This window comes from Onychomys torridus, chromosome 21 (assembly GCF_903995425.1).
Source record: "Onychomys torridus chromosome 21, mOncTor1.1, whole genome shotgun sequence".
Taxonomy (NCBI): Eukaryota; Metazoa; Chordata; class Mammalia; order Rodentia; family Cricetidae; genus Onychomys; species Onychomys torridus.
Genome location: NC_050463.1, coordinates 43,309,332 through 43,334,421, shown reverse-complemented (window position 1 = coordinate 43,334,421; position 25,090 = coordinate 43,309,332). Strand labels below are relative to the sequence as shown.

Here is a 25,090-nt window from a genome sequence, read left to right as displayed (position 1 = left end):
ATTTGGGGCATGTTAAATCAAAGTGCTCAAAAAAATCCTAAGAACTAGAAATATAAATTAAATCAAGGTTGACATATTCACTAAATAATAAATTTTAAAATGTCAGTTAGAGAAAAAGACTAACCACCAAGACCACCAGATTGTAAATAACTAGTGTTTATCTACAGAGAGCTATTTTATTTGGATACACAGCTTTCAAACCAGGATGCTCTGAATTACAAACAGCTCGTGACTGAATCAAGTCAGCATCTTCCTCAAGACGCCTATTGCTACTCCAGCATTTGAGGAGTCCTCCAATGACAAAGAAGTGGGAATTAGAGGAGAGAGAGAGGGAGGGAGGGAAAGAGGGAGGGGAAGGGGAAAGGAAGGGAGGGAGGAAGGGGAAGAGGAGAAGGAGGGAGGGAGAGAGGGAGGAGAGAGGGAGGGAGAGGGAGGGAGGGAGGGAGGGAGGGAGACAGGAAGGAGAGAGGGAGGGAGAGAGGGAGAGAGGGACAGGAGAAATACCATGTTCTAGGATAAAGACAGGGAAAGTTAAGGGGGCACTGGAAGAGAAAGGAGGCTGACAACCCAGAGTCTAGGTGAAATTTCTTGGAGCAGAGAGTTGAGAATTTTGACGCAACATTTTTGAAGATGCCCTATGTAGAAACAATATTTCTCTTACAAATATTCCCAGTTGCCTACGTGTGTATGTATGTCCTACAGCTTCACACTTGCTCCTTTGTCAGCTAGGAACCTGTACCTGCCTGAGAATCTCACAAGATGAAAAACAGTTCACCGTCAAAACAAGTCTTAACTCCACTGAGATCTACTACAGGAAGGATTCACTTGGCTCTTGTGATCACTGGCTTTGTCTTTTCAGTCTGTATTTCTTCCCACTAGATTCCAGGTACTAACCTAGGGCTACATAAAAATTAATTCCTGCGGCTGACAAGATGGGAAATGTACTTGCTGAGCATGCATGAGAACCTGAGATCCTCAGCACCCATGTGAAAAGCTGGACTTGGCGGCTCAGATCATGGAACCATACCAACTAGGGAGAGGGGGATAGAGACAGGCAGATCCTAGAAATGCACTGGCCAGCCAGTGTCACTAAAACAGCAAGCTCCAAGTTCACTGATAGACCAGATCTCAAAAACTAACATGAAGAAGAGGACACACCTCAAATTCACCTTTAGACCTGCTCAAGAGTGAGCTATGCGCGTACACATTTCAATATAAATAAATAAGCACATAGTGATGTAATTTTGAAAGTCACCAGATCAAGGACTGTAACCAGTTCACATGCACGACACTAGTTCAATTCTCAGCAACACCCAAAAGTAAAAAACTAAAAATCACCAAAATATATAAGGCAACTCTTAAGTTATTGAAGTGCAACCTGCAGTTAAAAAGCCCAGACCATTTCACTCTTGTGCCTTCACTACATCCCACCTCTCCTAAATGACTGTGTCTGCTTCAACACCATTTCCAGAAAACACCATCAGCCTCCTGTGACCCCTCAGCCTCCTGTGACCCCCTCAGTCTCCCTGTGACCCCCTCAGTCTCCCTGTGACCCCTCAGCCTCCTGTGACCCCCTCAGCCTCCCTGTGACCCCCTCAGTCTCCCTGTGACCCCCTCAGTCTCCCTGTGACCCCTCAGCCTCCTGTGACCCCTCAGCCTCCTGTGACCCCCTCAGTCTCCCTGTGACCCCTCAGCCTCCTGTGACCCCTCAGCCTTCTGTGACCCCCTCAGTCTCCCTGTGACCCCCTCAGTCTCCCTGTGACCCCCTCAGCCTCCCTGTGACCCCCTCAGTCTCCCTGTGACCTCCTCAGTCTCCCTGTGACCTCCTCAGTCTCCCTGTGACCCCCTCAGCCTCATGTGACCCCTCAGCCTCATGTGACCTCCTCAGCCTCCCTGTGACCCCCTCAGCCTCCCTGTGACCCCTCAGTCTCCCTGTGACCCCCTCAGCCTCCCTGTGACCCCCTCAGCCTGTGACCTCAGTCTCACTGTGACCCCCTCAGCCTCCCTGTGACCCCCTCAGCCTGTGACCCCCTCAGTCTCCCTGTGACCCCCTCAGTCTCCCTGTGACCCCCTCAGCCTCCCTGTGACCCCCTCAGCCTGTGACCCCCTCAGTCTCCCTGTGACCCCCTCAGTCTCCCTGTGACCCCTCAGCCTGTGACCTCAGTCTCACTGTGACCCCCTCAGCCTCACTGTGACCCCCTCAGCCTCCCTGTGACCCCCTCAGCCTGTGACCCCCTCAGCCTCACTGTGACCCCCTCAGCCTCCCTGTGACCCCCTCAGCCTGTGACCCCCTCAGCCTCATGTGACCTCAGCCTCCCTGTGAGCACCATCATCATCCCCTAAACACCACAGAAGTGCTTGGAACTGGGGTTTCCAAGGGTAGCCCAGCAAGCCGAGATCAGCTCCAAGAACAAGTCCAAACTCAAACTTAGAAAGCTCTGCATTTTCTGAACAGCACACACCCCACCATCCCCCACATCAGCACCAGGTCATGAGAACAGTGAATACACACCATGGGCTTTTTCCTGTTTCTGTGCAGACCATCCACAATATTAATGTTAAATAAAATGAGTACACACTGAATCAAAACATCTGAATGCATGTTTTATTACTAAATGTGACTCCGATTCCCGATAGCATCTTTCTTATTACAAATACAATGTTTAAGCAGACTTGCCTATATCAAAAATTGGAGGAAGTATCTCCCTGGGTGATTTATATGTTAATTAAATATAGCAGGAGAAAGACAAAGTGCTGCTACTGACAGTATTTCCACATTAATGAACTCTTGACTAGCAAAGACACCGTGTGATCCGAGAGAATTAAAGGAACGCCTGCCCGGAGGCTATTCAGCCACTGAGAATAAGTTACACTCTGTTCAAGGATCATCGGCTCTAAAACCATCACTAAGGTCGTGAAAGTTTAGAAGAAAATGAATAAGGAGAAAAAACTTTTATCTCCATGAAAAGTCTAATGTTGTTGCAATCAATAACACTTGGTCTATTAATTCCATCTTTGTAGGGTAAGACACCAGCTTGAAAACCAGCAAACAAGGTGTGTGGGGTACCATCTCATACAACCTTAGTTTCAAACGAAAACAGAAGCTTCATAGCAAGTCACACTAAGATTGTTTGGTAATAGTTACATCCACTGTAAAACAGTAATGCAATTAACATTAATTGTCAATTCCAATTTCAAAGCCTGGTTCATAACTGCCCCCAAAATGTTTGATGATAATTCCTTTTCTGCTTACTTCAGGAATATACCATGAAAACTGTATGTGCAAAATGAGAATATAAACTGCAAGCAGATCTTCTAACTTCAATCTTGAAATGTTTGCATAAGAGAAAATACATTAGTCATTACACCCTAATTTTTTAAGTAACCACCAGCATCCCAGGCACTAACATCAGCAATACTGACATAATGCCATTGCGATAATTTTTGGTTTGAAAAATTAGTTTCTATCTTCTTAATCAGAGAAATCGCCCTAAACTCATTTTCCCTTAAAATAATAGGGAGATAAGGATGAATCCAACCCATGTCTCAAGTATCTACCATAGCAAGAGATGTACAAGCCTACTGTCCCTCCAGATGGACATGCAGTCAGACTGGGGCCCAGCTCTCCCTAAGACAACCCCAAGTTCCTGGATTCAGGAATGACCAGCACAGTCCATTTAAGAGTGCTCCTCTCTCGTAACAGTTGGCCCAGAGGCCTCTACTTAGGACCAACCCAATCACAGCCACGTTACTGTCTGCTCACAACAACTCAGGGACAGTCTATGCAAGCGGGAACTGATTCAGTAGATAACTGATCAACTTTTCATTTTTAAAGGAAATAGTATTTCTTGCAATATTTTATGATAACAATGAAAATATAGTAAAGGTAAAACACACAAAAAAACTACTTTTGAAAACTTCAAGACAAAAACTTTATTATTGAAAACACTAGGCTACATATAAAAGATAAGTGAACTAAGATCTCATATGTCCTTGTTGGAAAGTACACTGTTTCCCTCATTACAACCCAGGCTAGCTTCAAACTCATGGCATGCATTTCCCACTCCTCGAGCTGCCCAGAGCCGAGATCACAGACATGAGCCAACATGCCTGGCTGCTGATGCATTTTCAGGCAAGGAGTTAGTCAGGGACTTCATCAGCATCTTGTGAATAACTAAGGTAATATTGTTGAGAACATGAACAGCCTCAGATTAAACATTCTTCCAACTATCCCTTTTCTACTCAGACTTTCCAGAATTACACACTAGACTTTCAAGGCTTAGATCCAAACACTGCCTTCTCCGAGAAGGTTTTTCCATCCTGCTTTACAATGGAATGCAGTCTCTCCTATCTGTAAACCCATCTGTATTCCTCCTGTGAAACAATCGTTTACATTTTTATTAACTGTATTATTTACATATGTATGTATCTGGGCACACACCTGCCGGGGCTCAAGTGTAAGGATCAAAGGACAACACACAGAAGTCAGTTCTCTCATTCCACCATGTTGGGCCTTACCCACTGAGCCATTTGGCCCATTCCATCCTCTCATCTTACAGTTTGTCAGATTCTTATATCTGAACCTACCTCTGTCTTCCCTACTAGATTATAATTTATGTGGGGAAAGAGAATATTGCATTCATATTTATATCTACCTATCCCAGCTAATACCTATATAATGAAACACAAACACTAGCTAAAATTTCCACTGAAATAACAAAATCTTCTGTCTTATTCTTTAATCTGTCTTTTCAAAGAAAATGAAATAATTTAAAAATATCTTTTTTTTTGGGGGGGGGGGGTTAGAGGCAGGGTTTCTCTGTGTAGCTTTGGTGCCCTTCCTGGAACCCAGGCTGGCCTCGAACTCACAGAAATCCGCCTGGCTCTGCCTCCCAAGTGCTGGGATTAAAGGCGTGCGCCACCACTGCCTGGCTCTTCCTAATTCTTAAATCAGTCTCACATATACTCATTTCAATGAAAAAAGATTAAGATTTTTAAAAAAAGAAAGAAAAAATATCTGCTTTACAAGATACCATTAATACATTCTTTATAGCAAACAACCTTCCAGAGTATTTATACAACTATAAAATTACATCCACAGAAACCAACTGTGGAAGGGTCTCCTGGTGGTTTTCAAGGAAGATAAAACAACAGCTCTACACCTTCTGAACTGAAGACTGCCCAGTCAACACTGACGTAATAGAAAATGTTCCAGCTGTCACATTTCAGAGAAGTGCAGATTACTACTGATGACACAGTGATGTAAGTTGTGTCAACAGTTTGGAATCAGGCATGGTGGGACATACCTAATCCCAGGACTCAGAAGGCTACGGCAGGAGGAACACTGTTGAGTGAATTCATGGCAAACCCAGTCTATATGGCAACTTTGACTCAACTCTCCCCACCAAAAAGTATATTAATGATTTAAAATATAAAGTAAATCAATTTGACAAAATCAAATTTGTTCTGAAATTGCTTATTTAGTCATCTTTACACTTAGCCTTGACAACACAACATATAAATCATTGGGGAACTAAACAAAAATAGTAATCAGAAATGTAGGACTCGATCATTAATTATCACAAAACCAGGAAGGAAAATGGGAATGTCTGAGTTGCAGTGACCATTTGCAGTCCTTCTGCAGGGACAGGGCACTTTTCAGAGTCAAATCTTCAGCGGCCAAGGGACCTCACTAAATTCCCATGGTTAAAGACACACACACTGCGAAGGCGTCACAGTCACAGTTTCCTGAACTGTAATAAGAAAGTGCAGCAGGCATCCTATCCCACCAATAAAACCTCAACACTTACACTATAAACACTTTGCAATGACGGCACAAACATTCAGTCTTTTCTTCTGGTTATCCAGAAGTATGTCATAGTGAATGTTTTTATGAGCTAGTAACTCTGTCAATGAATTTCACAGCTGACATATACTTAAGTACAGAGCTCACTTCCGTGTGCTAAAAGTACATGAAGGGGCATGGAGACATGAGTGAATTAGTGGGTAAGACCCACCTGGCAACTCACAACCATCTCTAACTCCAATTCCAGGGCTACAATGCCTTCTTCTGGCTTCCACGGGCACAAGGCATGCAAGTGGTACATGTACATACATGCTGGCAAAACACTTGCACACATAAAATAAGTTTAAAAAAAGTTTTTAATTCAAGTAAATGAAGTCTATCTGCAATGTAATCATCTGAGACAGGCTTTTCAACTAGAAAAGGGATATTAGGAAAACACTAGATAAATAAATCTATAACTACTTCATTGTATTATATAGCGAGTTGGCTTAACGGTTTCAAATATACATGTATGACAATAAACTGATGCACTAGCAAACAACTTACATATGACCTATTTCTCATTGCCAATGCACAATTTTCTCTGCATGTCCAGCATGTCCAGCCTTTTGTGGATGAGACAAAGCCCACACTAGAGAACTGCACTTTCAATTATACCTCCATCCAAAGACTCACACAATGTTTTAAGCTATCCTTGGGGTACATGCCAGCTAGATGAACAATAACAGCACCAGTTCCCACATGCATGAGTACTCCTCAATGGCAACCAGCCAGCACATTAGACACCATTCCAAGCACACCTGGAATTTCAAGTTTCCATCGGGTTTCTGTTCTGTTCCTCTTCCATGTCCCTAGAACTCACAAGCTGCAGTGTCCCGATGCTGGCTTCTGAACAGAAGCTCTTGCTCAGCTCTCCTCAGTGCCATGCTTTAGTACGATGTCTGATCATCAGTTCACACCCATCCAACCATACATAAGTTTCATTAGCTGCCTACTTTCCGTCAGTGTGACAAAGGCCTCTAACCTCATTTCTCTGACATGCACTGCAGTTCCCAGTTTTCTTAAGTGATGTGGACAAGGCAAAGAGTTTTAGAAATGCATGTGTCACAATATGGCAGAAATGGTAACTCAATATGTCTTATTTTTAAAAAATGTGCTCTGTATGTATGAATGGATGGGACTCTAGACTAACAGAACATGGGAATTCTCTATTTTTCTTCCAACATTTCTGAAAACATACACTTGATCCAATAAAAAGTCTGAGCCAGTAAGTATATACAGAGTCCAAGATCCTAAGGCCGAACTTAGTAGGAAGCTCTGTTAGTAACTGCTAACAGCATGCACTCCGGGCACTGTTATAAGTGGCTTCTGCATGCATGTGTGTTGGTTACGTCTGTCAATTTGATAAAGGCTAGAGTCATCTGAGAAGAGGAAACCTCAATTGAGAAAACTATCCCATCAGATTGGCCAGTAGGCAAGCCTGTGGGCATTTTCTTTGTAGATAATTGATGTATAAGGGCTCAGCCCACAGTGGCACAACCATCCATGGACAAGTGGTCCTTAAGTGCACAAGTAAGCAGGCTGAGCATAGGAACAAGCCAGTAAGCCAAGTTCCTCACGGCTTCTGTTTCAGTTCCTGCCTCCAGGTTCCTGCCCTGACTTCCCTGGGTGATGGACTATGATTTCTCCCCAAATTGCTTTGGTTCGTGGTGTTTTATCACAGCAACAAAAATGCTTCCTAAGATAGCGAAGTCATTCTCTCACTCATTCACACAGCAGGAAGGAAGGACCATTTTAGATTTTAAAACCAAACCACTTTACATTTCATGCATACTGAGGCACAGGCAACTGACAGCCGGCACTCTCACACTTAGCTACACAACTTCCAGACAACCAAGTTATCCAGAGAATCTTTCAGCAGGTTACAGTCATCATTCTGAAAAGATTGTAGGGGGGAAAAGGTGGCAAAGTAAAGAAATCTAGGTTGAAATAAGGAAAATCCTTTCTTAAATATGCTCTACATAATCATAATTATGAAAAATAAAGACTCATTTATGCAATGAGTACGTCTATTAAGTAAATAAGGATCCTAACAAAGAAATGTGCTCTGGGACTTGAAAAACAGCCACTCAAAATACAAGATGTAAATATATTTGTAACTGACATAGAATAGGTACTAATAAAATGATATATCACATGTGACAGAGGAAAATGTAATTTCAAAGCTTTACATCACTTGGTCACATTTCGTCAATGTCAAGTATACCTGATGATTTAAGAATAACAATATAAAACACAAAATAGGATGTTCCTGGCCACAGGAATGATAAACTTGGATCATTCAAAACTGGCTAATCAGGAACTAGAGGCAGCTCAGTAGTTTAGAGTGTTCCCTCTCACACAGGACCTTGGTTCAGATCCGAGCACCATGTCAGAAGGCTCATGACAGACGGCCTCGAAGTCCAGACCCAGGGCATCAGACACATCGAGCCTCCATAGATACTTGCAAATATGCACTGCCATCCCTACGCATGAACACACACCCATACACAATTGAAATGAGAACTTATTCTTTTCAAAAATACTGGCTCGGGCTGGAGAGATGGCTCAGCGGTTAAGAGCACTGGCTGTTCTTCCAGAGGTCCTGAGTTCAATTCCCAGCATCCACATGGTGGCTCACAACCATCTGTAATGAGATCTGGCGCCCTCCTCTGGCATACAGACAAAACACTGTACACATAATAAATAAACCTTAAAAAAAAAAAAAAATACTGGCTCACCAGGAGCTGGCCGCCAGTGCAGCGTGGACTCCTGGGGTAAACTGTGCTCCAGGCTGCAACTCTAAGGAAAGGCACCGGCTGAGTCACAGTCACTCTAGCACCTCTCCTGAGTCCTCCCAGTTACCCCGCCCTGAGAGCAGTCTGGTCGAAGAGGGAGACAAACAGGCACCCTCCCAGGCTCATGGGAGAGACAGACAGATGCTACAAACAAGGGCCAGACTGCCAGAAGTGGCAAGCACACTGTGAATGGTCCCCTCAACCCTTCAAATGGAACTACTTACAACTTTCCTTAGGACACTTCCTGGAAAAGAAAAGCATACATCCAGTTTGCTCCCATAAAATCCCAGATCCACGGAGTGCCCACTGTCTGACCCATGAACCACACACACACTGGTTGTGAGACAAAGCATGACGATCAGGATAAGAAGCCGACCTCCACAGAGGTTCAGCTCTCATCAGAGAACCCCAGCCCAAGAGCCCAAGAAGGAAAAGCAGGGCAGACACGGGAAGCGCCCTCAGGCAGGGCTCAGAACAGACACACCGAATCAGTTCTGACTGGTACACTACTTTGTTCCATGCTGTTTCAATCCCCCACCCCTGCCTGACTAAGACTGGCTCTCCCAAAGGGACCAGGCTAGCCTGGGAGTGGGGCCCCCGTCTCCCCCTCAGTGTGGTAACCCATCCAAGGTCTGTGAGCGCCTTTCTCTCCAGCCTCTGCTCCCCTTCCGCCTGCAGCTGCAGCCGCCTTGCGTCCTGGTTCCTGCTGCTCTCCTTGAGTTCCTCTTCGACTTCTCCTGTTGCTCTACTAGTAGTCCCTAGTCAACCTTAACTGGCTCCCTTTTCACTCCTACACTCCTAACTAATAAATCAGTACAGCAGACTCTCTAGGCTTCTTCATTCTCTAAAAGTTACTGGAGTTGAAGGGGCAATTATGTTGAATTGGCTACTAGCGTATTTAATAATGAGACTATCACTTATGGCTGCTTTTGCAGTTTGGGAGGCATAATCTTTGGAGATTATCTCCAGTGTCATGACAAGACTGGGTGAAAGCTTAGCTACCGAGGGAAAGAACACCTCACAGTTAGGAACAACACACCAAACATGCTAGTCCCGCTTGGACCCCGTAAATCCTTCCCCTGAATAACACAGATGATTTCAAAATTCCAACCAGTGATCTAATCCAATGCACAGACCTCAAGAAACATGAAAGAACTCAGGCAATATGGCTGCTTGCAAGTTTACCAACACTCTACTAACAGATTACAACAAGAGTTAATCAAGCCGGGCAGTGGTAGGGCACGCCTTTAATCCCAGCACTCGGGAGGCAGAGCCAGGAGGATCTCTGTGAGTTCCAGGCCAGCCTGGTCTCCAAAGCGAGTTCCAGGAAAGGCGCAAAGCTACACAGAGAAACCCTGTCTCAGAAAAAAAAAAAAGAGTTAATTAAATTAAATGCCAGATAAAGAATTCAAAAGAATGATTGCAAGACAGCTCAATGAATATGCAATGAATTCCTAATTGAATTCAAAGAGAATACAATAAGCAGGTGAACAAAATAAGCAATTCAGAGTAAGATGTAAATGAGGAATTCAATAAAGAGATAGAAAAACCAATGCTTTTTCAATGGGTTAAAACAAAAACAGACCTTTCAGGCCTTTGGATCCTGGGAGGAACACCCATATGGAGCTTCCTCCTGTCTCCTAAGGACACCAGTAGGCTCTTATTTCAACTGAAGGACCGAATTTACACAGTCACCCTTGTGCCATTTAAAGAAGAACTAGTGTGCCCATGTGTCGTGCTGACCTATGACCCCAGCACTCAGGAGTCTCAGAGGCAGGAAGTCACTGCACACTGGAGGCTTTCCTGCTCTGCATGGTGAGTCCCAGGCCAGTGAGAGCTCTCTAGTGAGACTCATATCTCAAAAATACAACTAAGATGAATAAAAAGAGATACTGAGGTCTCCAGGAGAGCATCCATGGTAATACTTGGGCTTGCTGTCTACACTGGCTTAGAATCTAGATGCCTCCTGTGAGCACTCATCACACAGCCTTGATGTGAAATAAAGGGCTTTAGTTCCATCATATTTGGAATTCACCTTTCTGTCTCTGGCGTTTCAATCAGAGACAAGGCTGAGGAGCAGCATAGGATGCAGACACTGAATCTCATCAGAAGCGTAGTCTGGTTTCTCAAAGAGATAATTCAAGCAGGCATTGTCAGCCTAAGCATTGATTTTAGGAAGAAAACGAGTCCACATGAAGGGGATCCTATTTGGTAAATCATTTTTGTTCATTTTAACTAAGTTTTAAAAGGCTACTTTTTGAAATGTAAGGTGTCTACCATTAAACACACATGCTCACAATCATAATCGATAAAACAGAGTAGCATACCAAGCCTCAGGCAACAGAACTGAGTACTCATGTGGAGAGGTGGTTTCTGGGAAGTTGGAGAGGATGGCAAGGCGATGAGGGAGCAGATCGGAGCCATGGTAGGTCAGCAGGATCTCCAGGGCTTGCACATTACTCTCCTGTAGGACAGGCAAGGCACAAGAGTCTTTGAAGAACTTTAGAAATAAAGGACTGACTTTTATGACACCATTCAAAATTTAAAACTGCATTTTGCATACAGTTCTGATGAGTTATTCTAAAATATCCCTTGCTTTTCCTTATTTCCATGTTTCTTAATCTAACACTATAAAATTCTTTATTTTAAAACTCTAACGGTGACAGTTTCAAAACATAGGCCCATTTTCTGTACAGTTAATATTACAACAGAGAAGAGAGTGTAAGAGTATATGCATGCACTACCATTAACTACACAGCTCCAAGATTTAGTGTTAATAACCATAATTACTCTATTTACAAAAAGCAATTACCCGAGCATACGTTCTTGCTGAGAGAACAATATTCTGACTTCTGAACTTCTTGAAAAATTCAGCATCATATCTCTGTTCAGATGCATGAGGTGCCCCTAGGATTTTCTGAAGGAACAGTGACAATAAACAGGCTTTTAAATATGGGTGACAAGAAAATATTAAAATCCATTATACCTCTGCCTGCCAAAATAAATAAGGCCCAAATTAGTTTATTTCAACTACCAACTGCTAACTTAAGTATTTTATCTTTTTAAGGGTTATATTTGTTTATAAGTGTCATTAACATTTTAGGTCTATAAATAAATGAAATAGTGAAAAATTAAATTGGTTTCTGTAGAAAAACCGAAAACCACATGATAACAACAGATGAGCAACAGTTACCATGGCTACTGTTATGGCCATCTCTAGATGAGAATGAATTTTTACCACTGTTACAGTGAGTGGTGTTTAATACAAGTGAGGCTTTCATTCACTCAGGAAACACAGATGGATTGAGTGTCCACCATGCATGTCTTAGGCCACTGTGAGAGGCACTGGAGATACAGCAGTAGCATATTTCCCCTGCCTTCAACCAGCTCATAAACCAGTAAGAATGAGCCAAGTGTGTCTTGCAAAGCATTTGTCCAGCACCAGAGACTTCTGAACATGAAGTGGGTATCAGATGATAGGAGGAAACGGGGTTCATTTTGTTACAAATAATAATGCCATTGTAGTTTCTGAAAGTCCAAATTAGTTAGAGATATGGACACATGGGTAGAATGGTAACATTTCTGGGATTTTCATGAAAATATTTAAGTGAAAAGAAGGCAGATGTGGGGAAGTAAAACCTAAAGGTTGTAAAACAGACACACGTAGAAAATGTTGGAGGTTGTGAAGGCTCATCTCTGGGCTCATCATACTATCCTCTACACCACTCTTCAAGTTTCAATTTTTTATAACAAAAAGCTAAAAAAATTCTAACAAAGCTAAAAGGAAAGTGTTCAAATGGAGAGTGGGTACTGCTTATATGAGCTTTTCTTCCCCAGGTGTTTACAAACTTTTACAGATTTTCTAAACTTCCATCATGTTCCTCAGCCACCGTTCTTAGCTGAAAACATTCATTTTAAATTGGTACTATTTGATGGAAATTCAGTTTCCAACCTACCAAAACTGTAAGTCTATCTACATCTGCACAGATATGATTCCCCCTCCCTCACGGATGGCCAACCTTCGATATCTCAAAACTCTGCCCATGTTCTGGGTCCCATTTCAACTCTACTTCTATGGCTTTTTCCTTCTCTCAATAAATTCCTCTTCATCCCTCTACTGATCAGTTAACATACAAACAATGTCCCTTCCTCCAGCCATCTTCGATCATGCCCTAGGCCTCTGTCTGGCACTCCAACTATCAACACAAGCTCCTAGTCAGTGGGACCTGCTTATGCTTCCTGGACAAGCTACTCAGCTCCTCTAAGTCTTAGTTTCCATACACACACACACACACACACACACACACACACACACACACACACACACACACACACACACACATACACACACACACACAAATACACACACACATACACACACACACACAAATACACACACACACATACACACACACACACACATACACACTACACACACACACACACATACACACACACACACACACACACACACACACACACACACACGTACACACAGATAGCAATGATGGCCTCAAAGAACTGCTAGAAAATTATCAAATTATCAGGGCTAAGTACACTAGACACTGGCTGATGGACTATGAGAGTAATTTTAAAGGTATTTTAGAACAAGTATTTACAAGGTCTACAATGAATCAGATACCATGCTGAACTCTGGAATTAAGGAAACAAAGAAGACAAAACTCTGATTCTACCCTCCTGTCTCTTTTGTCTTTGCTTTTTAAGAACTAGTTCATAGTGAGTTCCTTATAGAAGCTTCTTGGCATCTCCAGTTAGAGTTCAGTGCTTTCTCTCTGATTCACTGAGCCTTCACACCATTACCTTCACTAAAAGTCTGTATCCTGAGGACTCCATGAAAATTCTTGCTCATATGTCTCCCTACGTCCAGCAATGGCATCATAGCTGGCATGTAGGAAGCACCTAGGTAAAATGTAAATGAATTCATTTTTATATTTGCATGCAACTAAAAAATTAGCCATGCCCAATGATGAAAACACAAAGCCTATCTCTAACACTATGTAACTGGCAAGTATGATAGCCAAAGATTCTTATTACACAGTTTTAATAGCCAAGTTTGTCCAAGACGTCTACTTTATAAAAAGGCTAATTTCCTAAAAGAGGGTGGTCTCAAAAGTACTTTAAGGTCACTATCATAATGTAATAATACGATTACTAGTGTCATATGGGGATCAGTACTCAATAGCCAAGGAATAATGAAAGAAAGTTCAGGGCACAGTCAGACTCACCATTGCAAGTATCTTTTCTAAGACGCTATCATCCAATAAAGTGAAAGTGAATTATGAAAACAACGAACCATACTGTACAGACATAGGCAGTTTCCAATGTTTAGTCTTAATAGTACCTCAAAATGAACCAGAACTGGAATGGAAAGGATACGCTTTAAAGGAATGTGACTGTCCAACAACCAAGGCAGCGGCGGCGGCAGCCCAGGGACTCCTCAAGAACTCCTCATAGCTTTCTCATGTAGACTATATAAGCATTCTTTTTTTTTGAGCTGAGGATCGAACCCAGGGCCTTGCACTTGCTAGGCAAGCACTCCACCACTGAGTTAAATCTCCAACCCTATATATGCATTCTTAACAGTCACAGAACGAATTCAGTTTTAGTGTTTTCTTTTCCACCTCCTCCCCCTTCTTTGGTTTTTGAGACAGGGTTTCACTCTGTAGCTCTAGCTGTGCTGAAACTCACTATGTAGACGAGGCTGGCCTCAAACTCACACAGATCCATCTGCCTCTACCTACTGAGTGAGTACTTAGCGCTTCCCACCATGCCCAGCTTTTTTTCAATGCCTGGTGAGAGGAGACAGGGATCTAATTACATTCTTTGGGGGGGGGGGGGCTGTTTGATAACATTTCAAGGCGTGAGGAATCCCAGCCTTTTGGGTTTGCATGCATGGTCAGGAGTGTTAAATGCCTTCAGCATTCTTAGGCCAAGAGTGCAGCTACAGAAGAGAGGCTCAGCAGCTGCTAAACAGCAGGACACTTGCCTAGCACAAAAGAGACTCTGGGTTAAAGCCCCAGATGGAACAAGAAGAAACCAAAGCAACTTTAGATAAGAGGATGACATAAAACACACACACACACACACACACACACACACACACACACACACACACACACACTCTTCACAGTCATTGAAAGTAGTTCATTTCCACTTGGTATTTTTGGCTTTTCTCTTCTGAAATAAAGTCTCACTCTACAGCCCCAGCTGCTTTCAAACTCAAGATAATTCCCCTGCCTCAGCTTCCAACAAATTACCACCATTACAAGCATGGACCACCAGATACCCAGCTTCTACTTCCATGGCTAACACTATCTAAACGGGTACAATACTATGTTAACAAAATGCTCAGCGTGGGGGACATACATGCTGTGTTCCCAGAGAACAAAGACGTATACTGTCATTAAACCCAAGAATGGCTGTACAAAAGATCAAAGATCAGTCAGCTAAACTCAGTTCAATAACAAATCTTTAAAGTGGGTGGGAATGTTCATTCTGTAAGTATCGACACTCAGTATGTCCTGAAATTCCACACAAGAATCAACTCTGTGCCATTACCTAGAAATAAACAAGTAGTAAATTAAAAGGATTTTCAATCTAGAAAGAGTATGTGCACAGAAATATCCTCTAGTCTAACAGAACAACTTTTGATCTTTTTTAATTTCCAGTTTTTACCAAAACCAGTCTAATAAAGGACTTATTTTTTAATAATTAATTTTCTCATATTTTTAATCTCAAAAGACCAAAACAGCCAGCAGTAGGGCATCGAGGGCATGTGTCAGAAAAGATGACAAGAGTAACTGGTGGGCTAAAACCACTCCTTACCTCGTATGTTGCAAGCCGGTCTAAGAAGGTTAGTAACTTCAGTCTACAACGGCACAGTTCCTTTTGCTCCAGGGACAACCTGTGTGGAAGAATTCAATTGAGCTGCTCACATGTACAGACGTTCACTTCTCTAGGAGGCAAAACAGCAAGGAAATAACCCATGTGCCCTTCCGTCTACAGCTCCTAGAACTGTATGTAAAATCATGAGGACTAAACACACGGTAACACATTCAACGAGGAAGAATCTCAGTGATTCGCACAGTGAAGAGCACCGGGAAATGGCCAGAGACTTGACTTCCCAATGAGCAATAATGAACGGCGTACTTTGAAAAGCTCACTAATTTGAGGAGCTCGCGTCTCTTCTTCAGCTCTTTCTGTCGCTTGCTCTTGGCAGGCTCTTTGTCAGGTGGGGTAAGCTCCTCATAGGAGATGCTGTCAATGTCCACATCACCTGGTAACGTGAATCTGGAAAGAGAAAAGAACTCAGTCGACTTTTATTAGCTTGGTCCTTTTTTTTTTTTTCATGTAATGAAAATATGCTTCCTCCTATACAGATTCAACGAAGTTAATTTTCACCCAAACAGAAAAAAATATCTTTTTAAACTTCTGCCAACAGCATGATTCATTCACTATAACCATGGAATAAGTAATGAGGATAAGGAGTGATCAGACATTTACAACAAAGAAAGGCTATCTACCTAGAAAAACATAAAGGGTCAACATCAGGGTACATTCGCCCAATTGTTGTGGAATATTATTTTAAGATGTGTTACATTTGTTTGTACTGTGGAACATCTGTTTAATGATGCACAAATGTGTTAGATTCTTTTATGTTGCGTTTAACTCTGTGAAGCTGTGTTATGTTGCCTGTCTGAAATACCTGATGGTCTAATAAAGAAATGAATGGTCAATAGCAAGGCAGGAGAAAGGATAGGCAGGGCTGGCAGGCAGAGAGGATAAATAGAAGGAGAAACCTAGGAAAAAGAAATAAGGAGCAAGAAAACAAGGAGAGTAGGATGCCAGGGGCCACCCAGCCACCCAGCTACCCAGCGACCCAGCTACCCAGCCAGCCACAGTGTAAGAGTAAAAGTAAAATATACAGAAATAAGAAAAGGAAAAAGCCCAGAGGAAAAAGGTAGATGGGATAATTTAAAGTTAAGAAAAGCTGGCAAGAAACAAGCCAAGCTAAGGTCAGGCATTTATAATTAAGAAAAAGCCTCCATTTGTGATTTGTTTGAGAGCTGGGTGGTGGGCCTCCAATAGAGATAAAAACAACTACACCAAACATAAAACAGTTCTTACTTGACAGTCAAAGGATGGGTGTTACATCACACTCAAAGGTGGGTGATAAATGGCTTTTACATGAGCTAAAGATAGCCCAAAATAACTTAGGTTTGGGATCTGGACTACGCTACCCTCCACAATCACAGGAAGTTCTTTCCATTCGGTTAGTCTGTAGAACTGTCCACACAAATGTAGCTTTCTTAGGGAACTTCAGGTCATAGTACCTTTCTACACTGTGTATTGATCAAGTCAAGAAACTTCTCCACCATGTGACATGTATTTCACATTGTGATGAGAACATTCAACATCAATCATCCTTTGTATTTTTTCTGAATTATACAATACAATATGAACACTGACATTCCTTCCTTGAACCTGGCTGTGATTTTGGTCCTTCCAAACAACCTCTCATCTCCCTTTCCCTTCCTGATGCTCTGGTACCCACTGTCTGTTCAATGGTTAAGAGAGCTCAGCTTTTTTATACTCCACCTGTGAAGTACGACCACATACAGCATCAGTTAATTCACTTAGCCCTGTGACTGATACTCAGTTCCATTTACATTGCTACAAATCATAAGCCTTTGTCCTTTTTATGTATATGTATGAGCATCTGCATCATTTATATACCATTAGCATATATAATGGTACCTTTGGAGGCCAAAGAGAGTGTCAGATACCAGAACTGAATTTACAGGCAGTTGTGAGTCACCATATGGGTCTGGGAAGCAAACCTAGGGCCTCTACAAAAGCAGTAAGCACTCTTTTGTTCGTTGTTTAAAGACGTCTTTATTTTATGTGTGTGTGCGCTCCTGAGCACATGGGGATTGGATCCCCCTGAAGCAGAGTTAAAGGTAGTTGTGAGGTGTACAATGTGGGTCTGGGGCTGAGCTCTGGTCCTCTTAACCACTGAGTCATTTCTTCAGCTCCTGCCTTTATGGTTTATGGTCAAAGAGTGATTCTGGTCTTCTATTGTGTGAATGAATATGCTACTTCTTCTTTAGCTGCTTACTTATAGATGGACGTCTTAGTTGATTCTATGTCTTAGCTATAGTGAGCAACGCTGTTTGAATAGGGATATACACTTCCATTTCCTTTTTATAAATAAACATTAACGGAATTACTATATCACATGGCATTTCTCTTTTGGAATTTCTTGAGGAACCTACATTTCATTTTCCATGGTTATATCAATTTACATTCTCGCTAAAATAGTGTAAGAGTTTTCCTTTCTCTGTGTTCTCACTAACACTTGTCATTTTTTTGTCTTTTTGATAACCACTGTAACTAGATTTAAATCATAAGTTGCTGTGGTTTTTGATTTGCATTTCATAGATAGGAATATCACATTATTTATAATCTTAACATAGTAAAAAAAAAAGTCTCGTTAAAATTATTTAATTATTGGGTATGTACTATCGTTTATATCTTAACAAAGTCCCAAATGTATGGCAAGCAATAGCCTGTCCTACAATTTAACTATTACTAACTGGCATTTAGTGTTAAACATCTGTGGGTACTTTCATAAGGCAAGTAAACACTACAGGTACTTGGTATGACCCCACAGGCTGACATGTAAAGCCACCTTGTTAGTGGCACGGAGCCCATTTAGTAAGTGTGTGTAGAGCCGGACATGCCCTCTGCGCCAAACCATTAGCTACAAACTTATTTCACTGAAAGGAAGAAAGCACGGCTCACCCGTGACAGCTTCAGCAGTGTGGCTTAACGGCCACCCCATGCCTCAGCCTACGTTTCCTCCGCATCACCTTTGCAATGAGTCAATCTCCCAAACCAACCTGCCGTCATCTGCCCCCTTCCCTATCGCCACCAGGGCCTCCAGGTCTGTGCCTCTCAATCCATACTGCAGCAGCTCCTTGGCAGCGTCCACATTTTCAGGAACTCTCTCCAAACACTCATGGAGAACCCAGGACCGCTTCTTAATTTTACTCTACATAAAAAGAAAAAATAAACAGAGGCATTTAAGAACAGAGGGCATCATATAAAACCTGAATTATAGATAATAACTAGATAGTTACAGATAATAACTAGACGTTTTATATTAGGGTCATTAAAGAATTTGGTCCTAGGTAGCTCCTTGATGTCAATCTAAAAACCACTAATTCAATTCACTATAGGTGACCACAGCTGGATATGGGAGGTGTGCTTCCCAACAGCATTCAGGCTTTTTGGTTGTTTGTTTGTTTGTTTGTTTGTTTGTTTGAACTTTTTCATACAATATACTTTCATCATATTGTTTCTCCATCCCCAATTCCTACCAGATGCCCCCACCTCCCTACTCAGCTTTCTGCTCTTTCTCTCCTTCTGTCTAAGGGTGATGGGCCCAATAAGACAAAAATTACCAAAATCAAACACTACATGGGAAAAAAAAAAAAAAGGAGTCCCTTATGTGTTGGCCAACTACTACTGGGCACGGGGCCCGCCCTAGAGTGTGGCTGATACACTCAGTGACATTCCATTGGAGCAAATTGGTTTTCCCTTTCCCAGCAGCTATCAGTTGCAAAGAACTTCTTGGTTAGGGGTGGAACTCTGTGTCTACTTCCCCTTCTCAGTGCTAAGAACCTGTCTGGTTTAGACCTGCGCAGGTCTCGAATGGTTGTCACACGTCTGGGAGTTCACACATGAATCAGTCCTGTGGTGTCTGGAAGAACCTTATTTCCTTAGTCTTCCACCTCCTCCTCTTCTCCAGAGATCCCTGAGTCTGAGTGCCAGCCTAGCATGGGGACAGCTAGGCAGCTCTGTGGGTCAGTGGGAGTCACAAAGGGGTGGAAATGGGCTAGAAGAAAAGGCTTGGAGGGGTGGGGAAAGAACTGGGAGTGCAGGGGGGGCCTTGGGTCCACACAAGAGAGCTGCAATAGCATTCTATTTAATTCTAATGAGCCACAGAGAAACACAAAGCTCTAGCACTCTTTTCTAGAAGTATAAAAAAGATCTTTTGTACTTGCCCTTAGATTGTGTTTTGGTCATACAGAGAGAATATAAGGCAGAGAGGTAACATAAGGGCGTTTTCCAAAGTAGTAAGAGTGCTTAGACTCAAAACAGAACTACGGAAGTACCACACACCATGATTCTATCTTCATTGGACTATGAGAGGCACTATACAGGTTCACACTAACTCAACCACACAAAGTCAGAGTAAACTGCTCTTTGGAAAGTGTTTCTTGCCAATCCTGGCCATGGTCCCTACTTACTTGCCAACCCTAATCCATATGCTGCTTCTGGGGCATGTCCTGCTTGTTAAGACTTGGACTTTCTGAACACCACCTCAGGTCACTGGCACCCAAGTGGGAGACATCCAGCTTCTCTCTCCATCTCTAACTACTAGAGACCAGCCCTGGTCTAAAACAATCCTGGAACTTCTCTTCTGTGCAATTTGTCCCAACTACTCCTTCTTCTCCTAAACAGTCTCTTGGTCTGAAGGTATTCCTTCAAGTTCTCTTTACCCCTTTATCGTTAATCTCTGGCTACCAGAAACACAAATCTCATCATTGAGACTCTCCTCACGGTTCTTAAGTAGGCCTGACCAATGTGGGTGAAGAGAGTTTCAATCATTGAAATAATCACAGAGATGATTGGTTTATCAGCAAGTGTACATCTTTGGCATCGAAATCCTGCTACAGAAGAAAGATGTTCTGAGAATTTTCCAAGATAGCACTCCTTACCTACACAGAAATTAGCAGTGTGAAATACCCTCTATACAAAAGATAATCCATAAATATGGATTTCATCATGTCACCATGACTATTTACACATACCAAGTAATTCTGAATTGAAGCAATGTTGACAGCTGACTTCCTCCACTGCCGCTGATAGACAAGGTCGGTATCCAGGCCATACGTGTGAGCCAAAGACAAGGCTTCTTCATACTCCTCACTTTCAATCTTTGTCAAAGAAACAGACATGAATTACCCATGAGGCCGTTCTGATGAGAGGAAGGATCAAGACAGTCGCCTGGCCTATGCAACAAGTTATGAATACACATGCAGTGTTACCAGAAGCTCATAGACATTCTGAGAAGCAGGTAAATCAGGAATTCCTTTAGTGCTTTAACAAATATGATGAAAAGATCCTGCTTATACAGTCAAATGGGGGCAAAACCTGAGACTAGAGGCAGGCTGCAGTCTGGCTCAGGTCAACAGTCTTTCAAAATATTGCCAGGGCACAGCAAGTAACTCTGAGAGGCAGTGTTGGCCAAACAGACTTCCAAGCCAACTGTTGAATGCTTCCCTCAGCATCTGGAATCTTAGTAGAGAGCTGTACTTAAGAACAGGTAAGAGAGACAGATGCAAGCACACAGAGGTAGCAAATGATAGCATTCAGACCTGCCCCTGGCCACCCAACGGCCTGACAATGTCATCCTACATAAAGCCCCCTTTAACCGCCCCCTTCTCTCTCTTCCTTCCGCTCTCTTGCCATGAGTTGGTGCACACCTCCTCTCTCCCGTTCTTCCCTTTTGTTCATTCTCTTCTCTTCTTCTCTCAGTCCCTGTCTGCTTTTCCTCTCTACCCCCTCCTTTCTCCTAATAAAACTTTCCACATGGGTGCAGTGTCTGCATGATGTGAGTTACTTTCCATTGTGCCCCCTTGGCCACAGCCCACTGTGTTTGCATGGCATGTCTGCCTCACCCACCTTGGGGCACCTTGGCTCAAAACCACCAAGGCTGACACCTGCCATTTTACCAAAGCAAAAACCGTCAGGTGAGGACCAGGAGAGGTGGCTTAGTGAATAAAGGTGCTTCATGCCAAGCCTGACAATCTGAGTCTAATCACTAGAACCCACACGGTGGAAGGAGAGAACTGAATCCTGCAAGTTGTCCTCAGACCTCCAAACATGCATCATGGAACAACTCAAACACACACACACACACACACACACACACACACACACACACACACACACACAGTATGCATACATGCATGCAGGCACATGTGGAGGCCAAAGCAGGAGACATGTCTTCTTCTGAGGCAAGGTCTCTCACTTGAACTCAGAGCTCAGTGATTCGACTACTCTAGCTAACTAGCTTGCTTTGGGGATTCTAGTCTCACCTCAGGAGCAAAGGGGTCCCAGGCAGGCTACATGCCCATCTGGCATTTAGCTGAGTGCTGGCATCTACGCTCTGGTACTAACACTTATTCCTCTGGGCCATCTCCCAGCCTCTGAGTTCAGTATCCATTGCGTTGATTTTGATTACTCAGTTAGAAAGAGGGCTTCATTCTCAAAGCTTACAGAAGTGCTATTTCTGACATGTCAGGGATCTGACATGGCCTCTCTGAGTTCCTTTTGTTCCTGAAATAGTACAGCTCTGCAGTAAACAGGAGCTAGCACTGCAGGACAGCTCACCTTTCTCTGATAAAGCTCCTCTGGAGTTGTGGAGCGAAGACTCACAAGGCGGTAGTTTTTAGTGATAGTTCGTGGCCGTTTCCTGGGAGGTGCGAACCTCTCCATCTCCGTCACTAAATAAAGGCCTTGCTTGACGTAACCAAAATATCGAGCCTTGGCAGACATGTCATGATCAGAGTCAGAATCCTCTTCTCCCTCATCTTCCTCTCCAGCCCTCATCTCCACACGAGACCGTTTGGGGGCAAGTTTAATTTCACACTAAATTGAAAAGGGAGATGTAAAATTAATGACAAGAAACTAAAGACAGAGTTTTCAGAGCTAAAGAAAAAATTATTTTAATTATACTCTGGTTTGATTCATTATGTGTCATTCACAATGGATCCAAAGGAAACAAGGCAAATCAAAGACCTAAGATATATACATCTAAGCGGTTTCCAACACTTTAAAGCTGAAAATCACTTTAATAACAGAACATTACTATAAGTATCTGCAATTATTTCACAGAAATAAAACAGTTGGGAATGAGTTTCTTTCACATGTGTGGGATCCCACAGAGGCTTCCTAGTGAGAACTTAGGGTCAGAGAATCTGAGCTTGCTTTACCCAGCAGGGCTGCATAAAGGGATGATTTGGCCACAGGTGTGGTTTCTAGGTGTTTGAAAGGGTCTACACTGGGCTGTACAGTGTGCTTTGATCTAGCAGAGGGAGGTCTTTTGCCTCTCCCCTCAGCAGGTTATAAAAAGCTTTTGGAATAAACCTTCAAGGCTGTTGCGTATTGATCCAGGCCCTGTGGAAGCTATCCCGTGTTTCTGTCTTTCTTCTCATCATCTAGGTCTCTCTTTCTATCTGGTATTTCCTCATTCCTCTCTCCTCCACCTAAGAACCCTTCAAAAGCCAGGGCAGTGGTGGTGCACGCCTTTAATCCCAGCGCTCGGGAGGCAGAGCCAGGCGGATCTCTGAATTTGAGGCCAGACTGGTCTACAGAGCAAGATCTAGGACAGGCAACAAAACTCCACAGAGAAACCCTGTCTCAGAAAAAAATTAAAAATTAAAAAAAAGAACCCTTCAAAAGGTGGGGGCTGGACTCCCACAAATATGTCTGTACTTGCTGTAGAAAACAGGAAGACAGTTTAGAAAAAGGCACAGAGGCATTTATTTCGTTTGCTAGGAATAGCCTTCTGATGTCCCTCCCTGCCCACCAGCATCACAAACGCAGAGGCTAAAAGCCTGGCTGCTAAGATAACTTCCAATGAGACTTTAGAGAATTGGCCTGGAGTTGAAACCATGGATTTCTGTAAGGAAGATCATTGACTGGATATTAAACTTCAAACCTAAGAATATCTGTCACTGTACCTAAAAGTAAAGCTTCAGAGGACTGGCCCTTGAAAGAATTAAATAAGAACTCTAAATGACCGAACACAGCTATTTAAAAAAACCAGCCTGGCCTTTCAACTCTTTCATCATGATAAGCAACTTTTCTCTAAAAGAAGAATAAAACTTTAGGTTACCGTATTTTGAGGAAATAATAACTTCAACATTGAGTAGTTCCTAACCAGGAAGTAATGACAGCGTTCTATATTTTTATATGACTAATAAGAAGTAAAGAAAAATCTATCATGTCCAGCAAAGATGAAATGTTTTAAAGGAAACAAAATAGTTATAAATATTCTTTATTCTCTTGGTAATGTAATGCATTTAATTTATAAATGATGGGATTTCTCATACTATACTCAATATTTTATTTCAATAACAGACTTCTGTTTAAACACAAAACTACATTGCACACAAATGAAAAGCCAAATAGTTTATTGCACATGTATACTCTCAAAGAGAGAAACCTCACCTCCAAACTTAAGAATCCCCCATCATGGGTAGCAGTGACTTGGGGCGATGGCTCAAACCATTCACAGGATTTTCCCAGTAAATTCTTCAAAGTTCTGGCTGACGAAACAGTTAATGCACCAGAGCATCGAGCCAAGGTCACTGCGCCATCTGCCCACCAGTTAACATCAATCAATGGGTAAAAGGACTCCTTATCTAAAGGGAAAAGAAACTGAATAATACATCTGCAAATGTGGTTTAGATGCAAAATGTTTAATGTAATATTTTAAACTCCAAGTTATTTCATATTTGAGGGACTTCAAATATGCCTTTAAAAATGCAACTGAAACCATCATTCATTCAAATTCTTACTCAGGTAAAGACAGAAAAGGTACAGTAATTCATTCAAGAAATGCCTAAGTGTCAACAATCAGGCAAAGCTATGAAGGTATAAAAGTGAGCAAATGAAGATCATTTTCCTCAAAACAATGACACACAGCTGACAACGGGAGCTCAGTGTGGAGCTCTGGCCTAGCATTTGTAAGAGCCTGGGTTAGAACCCAAATGGGAAGGTGGGGGTGATGCCACAGGACACAGGACAGGACATAACTCACCAAAAACATAATTACATTCTCAGCAAAGAGATACGTAACCATTTTCAGCATGGTAAGTTGAAAAGCAGATGTATATAAATCCCACATATACAACATTATAAAAGAGCTTAGAAAATGTACTATCATTTTCAGACAGAGATATTTAAAATTAAAAATGTATAATATTTTAAAATAACAGCTTCCAGGGCTGATATGCTCCTAAACATTTAACTAACAGACAAAAAAATTAAGACGAATAAAGAATTTTGATACTAAAATAAATTATGGTTCACCACACTGAGGGATTTAAAAGGAAATGTCATGATATTTTGTTATAATTTCATAGCACTATTTTAATGGTGATTATTTCATAATGGATATGATATGGCTTAATGATGATGCCTATAACAGTAAGTCATAAAGTTTAAAGCATATTTAAACTCAAAAAGAAAAGATCTTTAAACTAGTTAGTGAGACTGAAAACAACTCATAATTTAAAAAACAAAAACAACAACAATAACAAAAAGACCCTAACACATTTCTTCGGAT

The 25,090-nt window shown here is 42.2% G+C and overlaps 1 protein-coding gene across 2 annotated transcripts in view; it reads right to left on the bottom strand.

The window, feature by feature from the left end:
- The window catches only part of Nbas (NBAS subunit of NRZ tethering complex), a 288,955-nt gene that overhangs the window by 204,236 nt on the left and 59,629 nt on the right, over positions 1-25,090 (bottom strand). For both annotated transcript variants that reach the window (XM_036170649.1, XM_036170651.1), the window contains exons 15-22: positions 23,971-24,164; positions 22,129-22,386; positions 20,544-20,669; positions 18,567-18,718; positions 15,814-15,954; positions 15,490-15,568; positions 11,456-11,560; positions 10,971-11,107 (exon numbers count right to left, since the gene is read on the bottom strand). In XM_036170649.1, the coding sequence (XP_036026542.1) occupies positions 10,971-11,107; positions 11,456-11,560; positions 15,490-15,568; positions 15,814-15,954; positions 18,567-18,718; positions 20,544-20,669; positions 22,129-22,386; positions 23,971-24,164 (1,192 nt within the window). The remainder of the gene's footprint in view (positions 1-10,970; positions 11,108-11,455; positions 11,561-15,489; positions 15,569-15,813; positions 15,955-18,566; positions 18,719-20,543; positions 20,670-22,128; positions 22,387-23,970; positions 24,165-25,090) is intronic.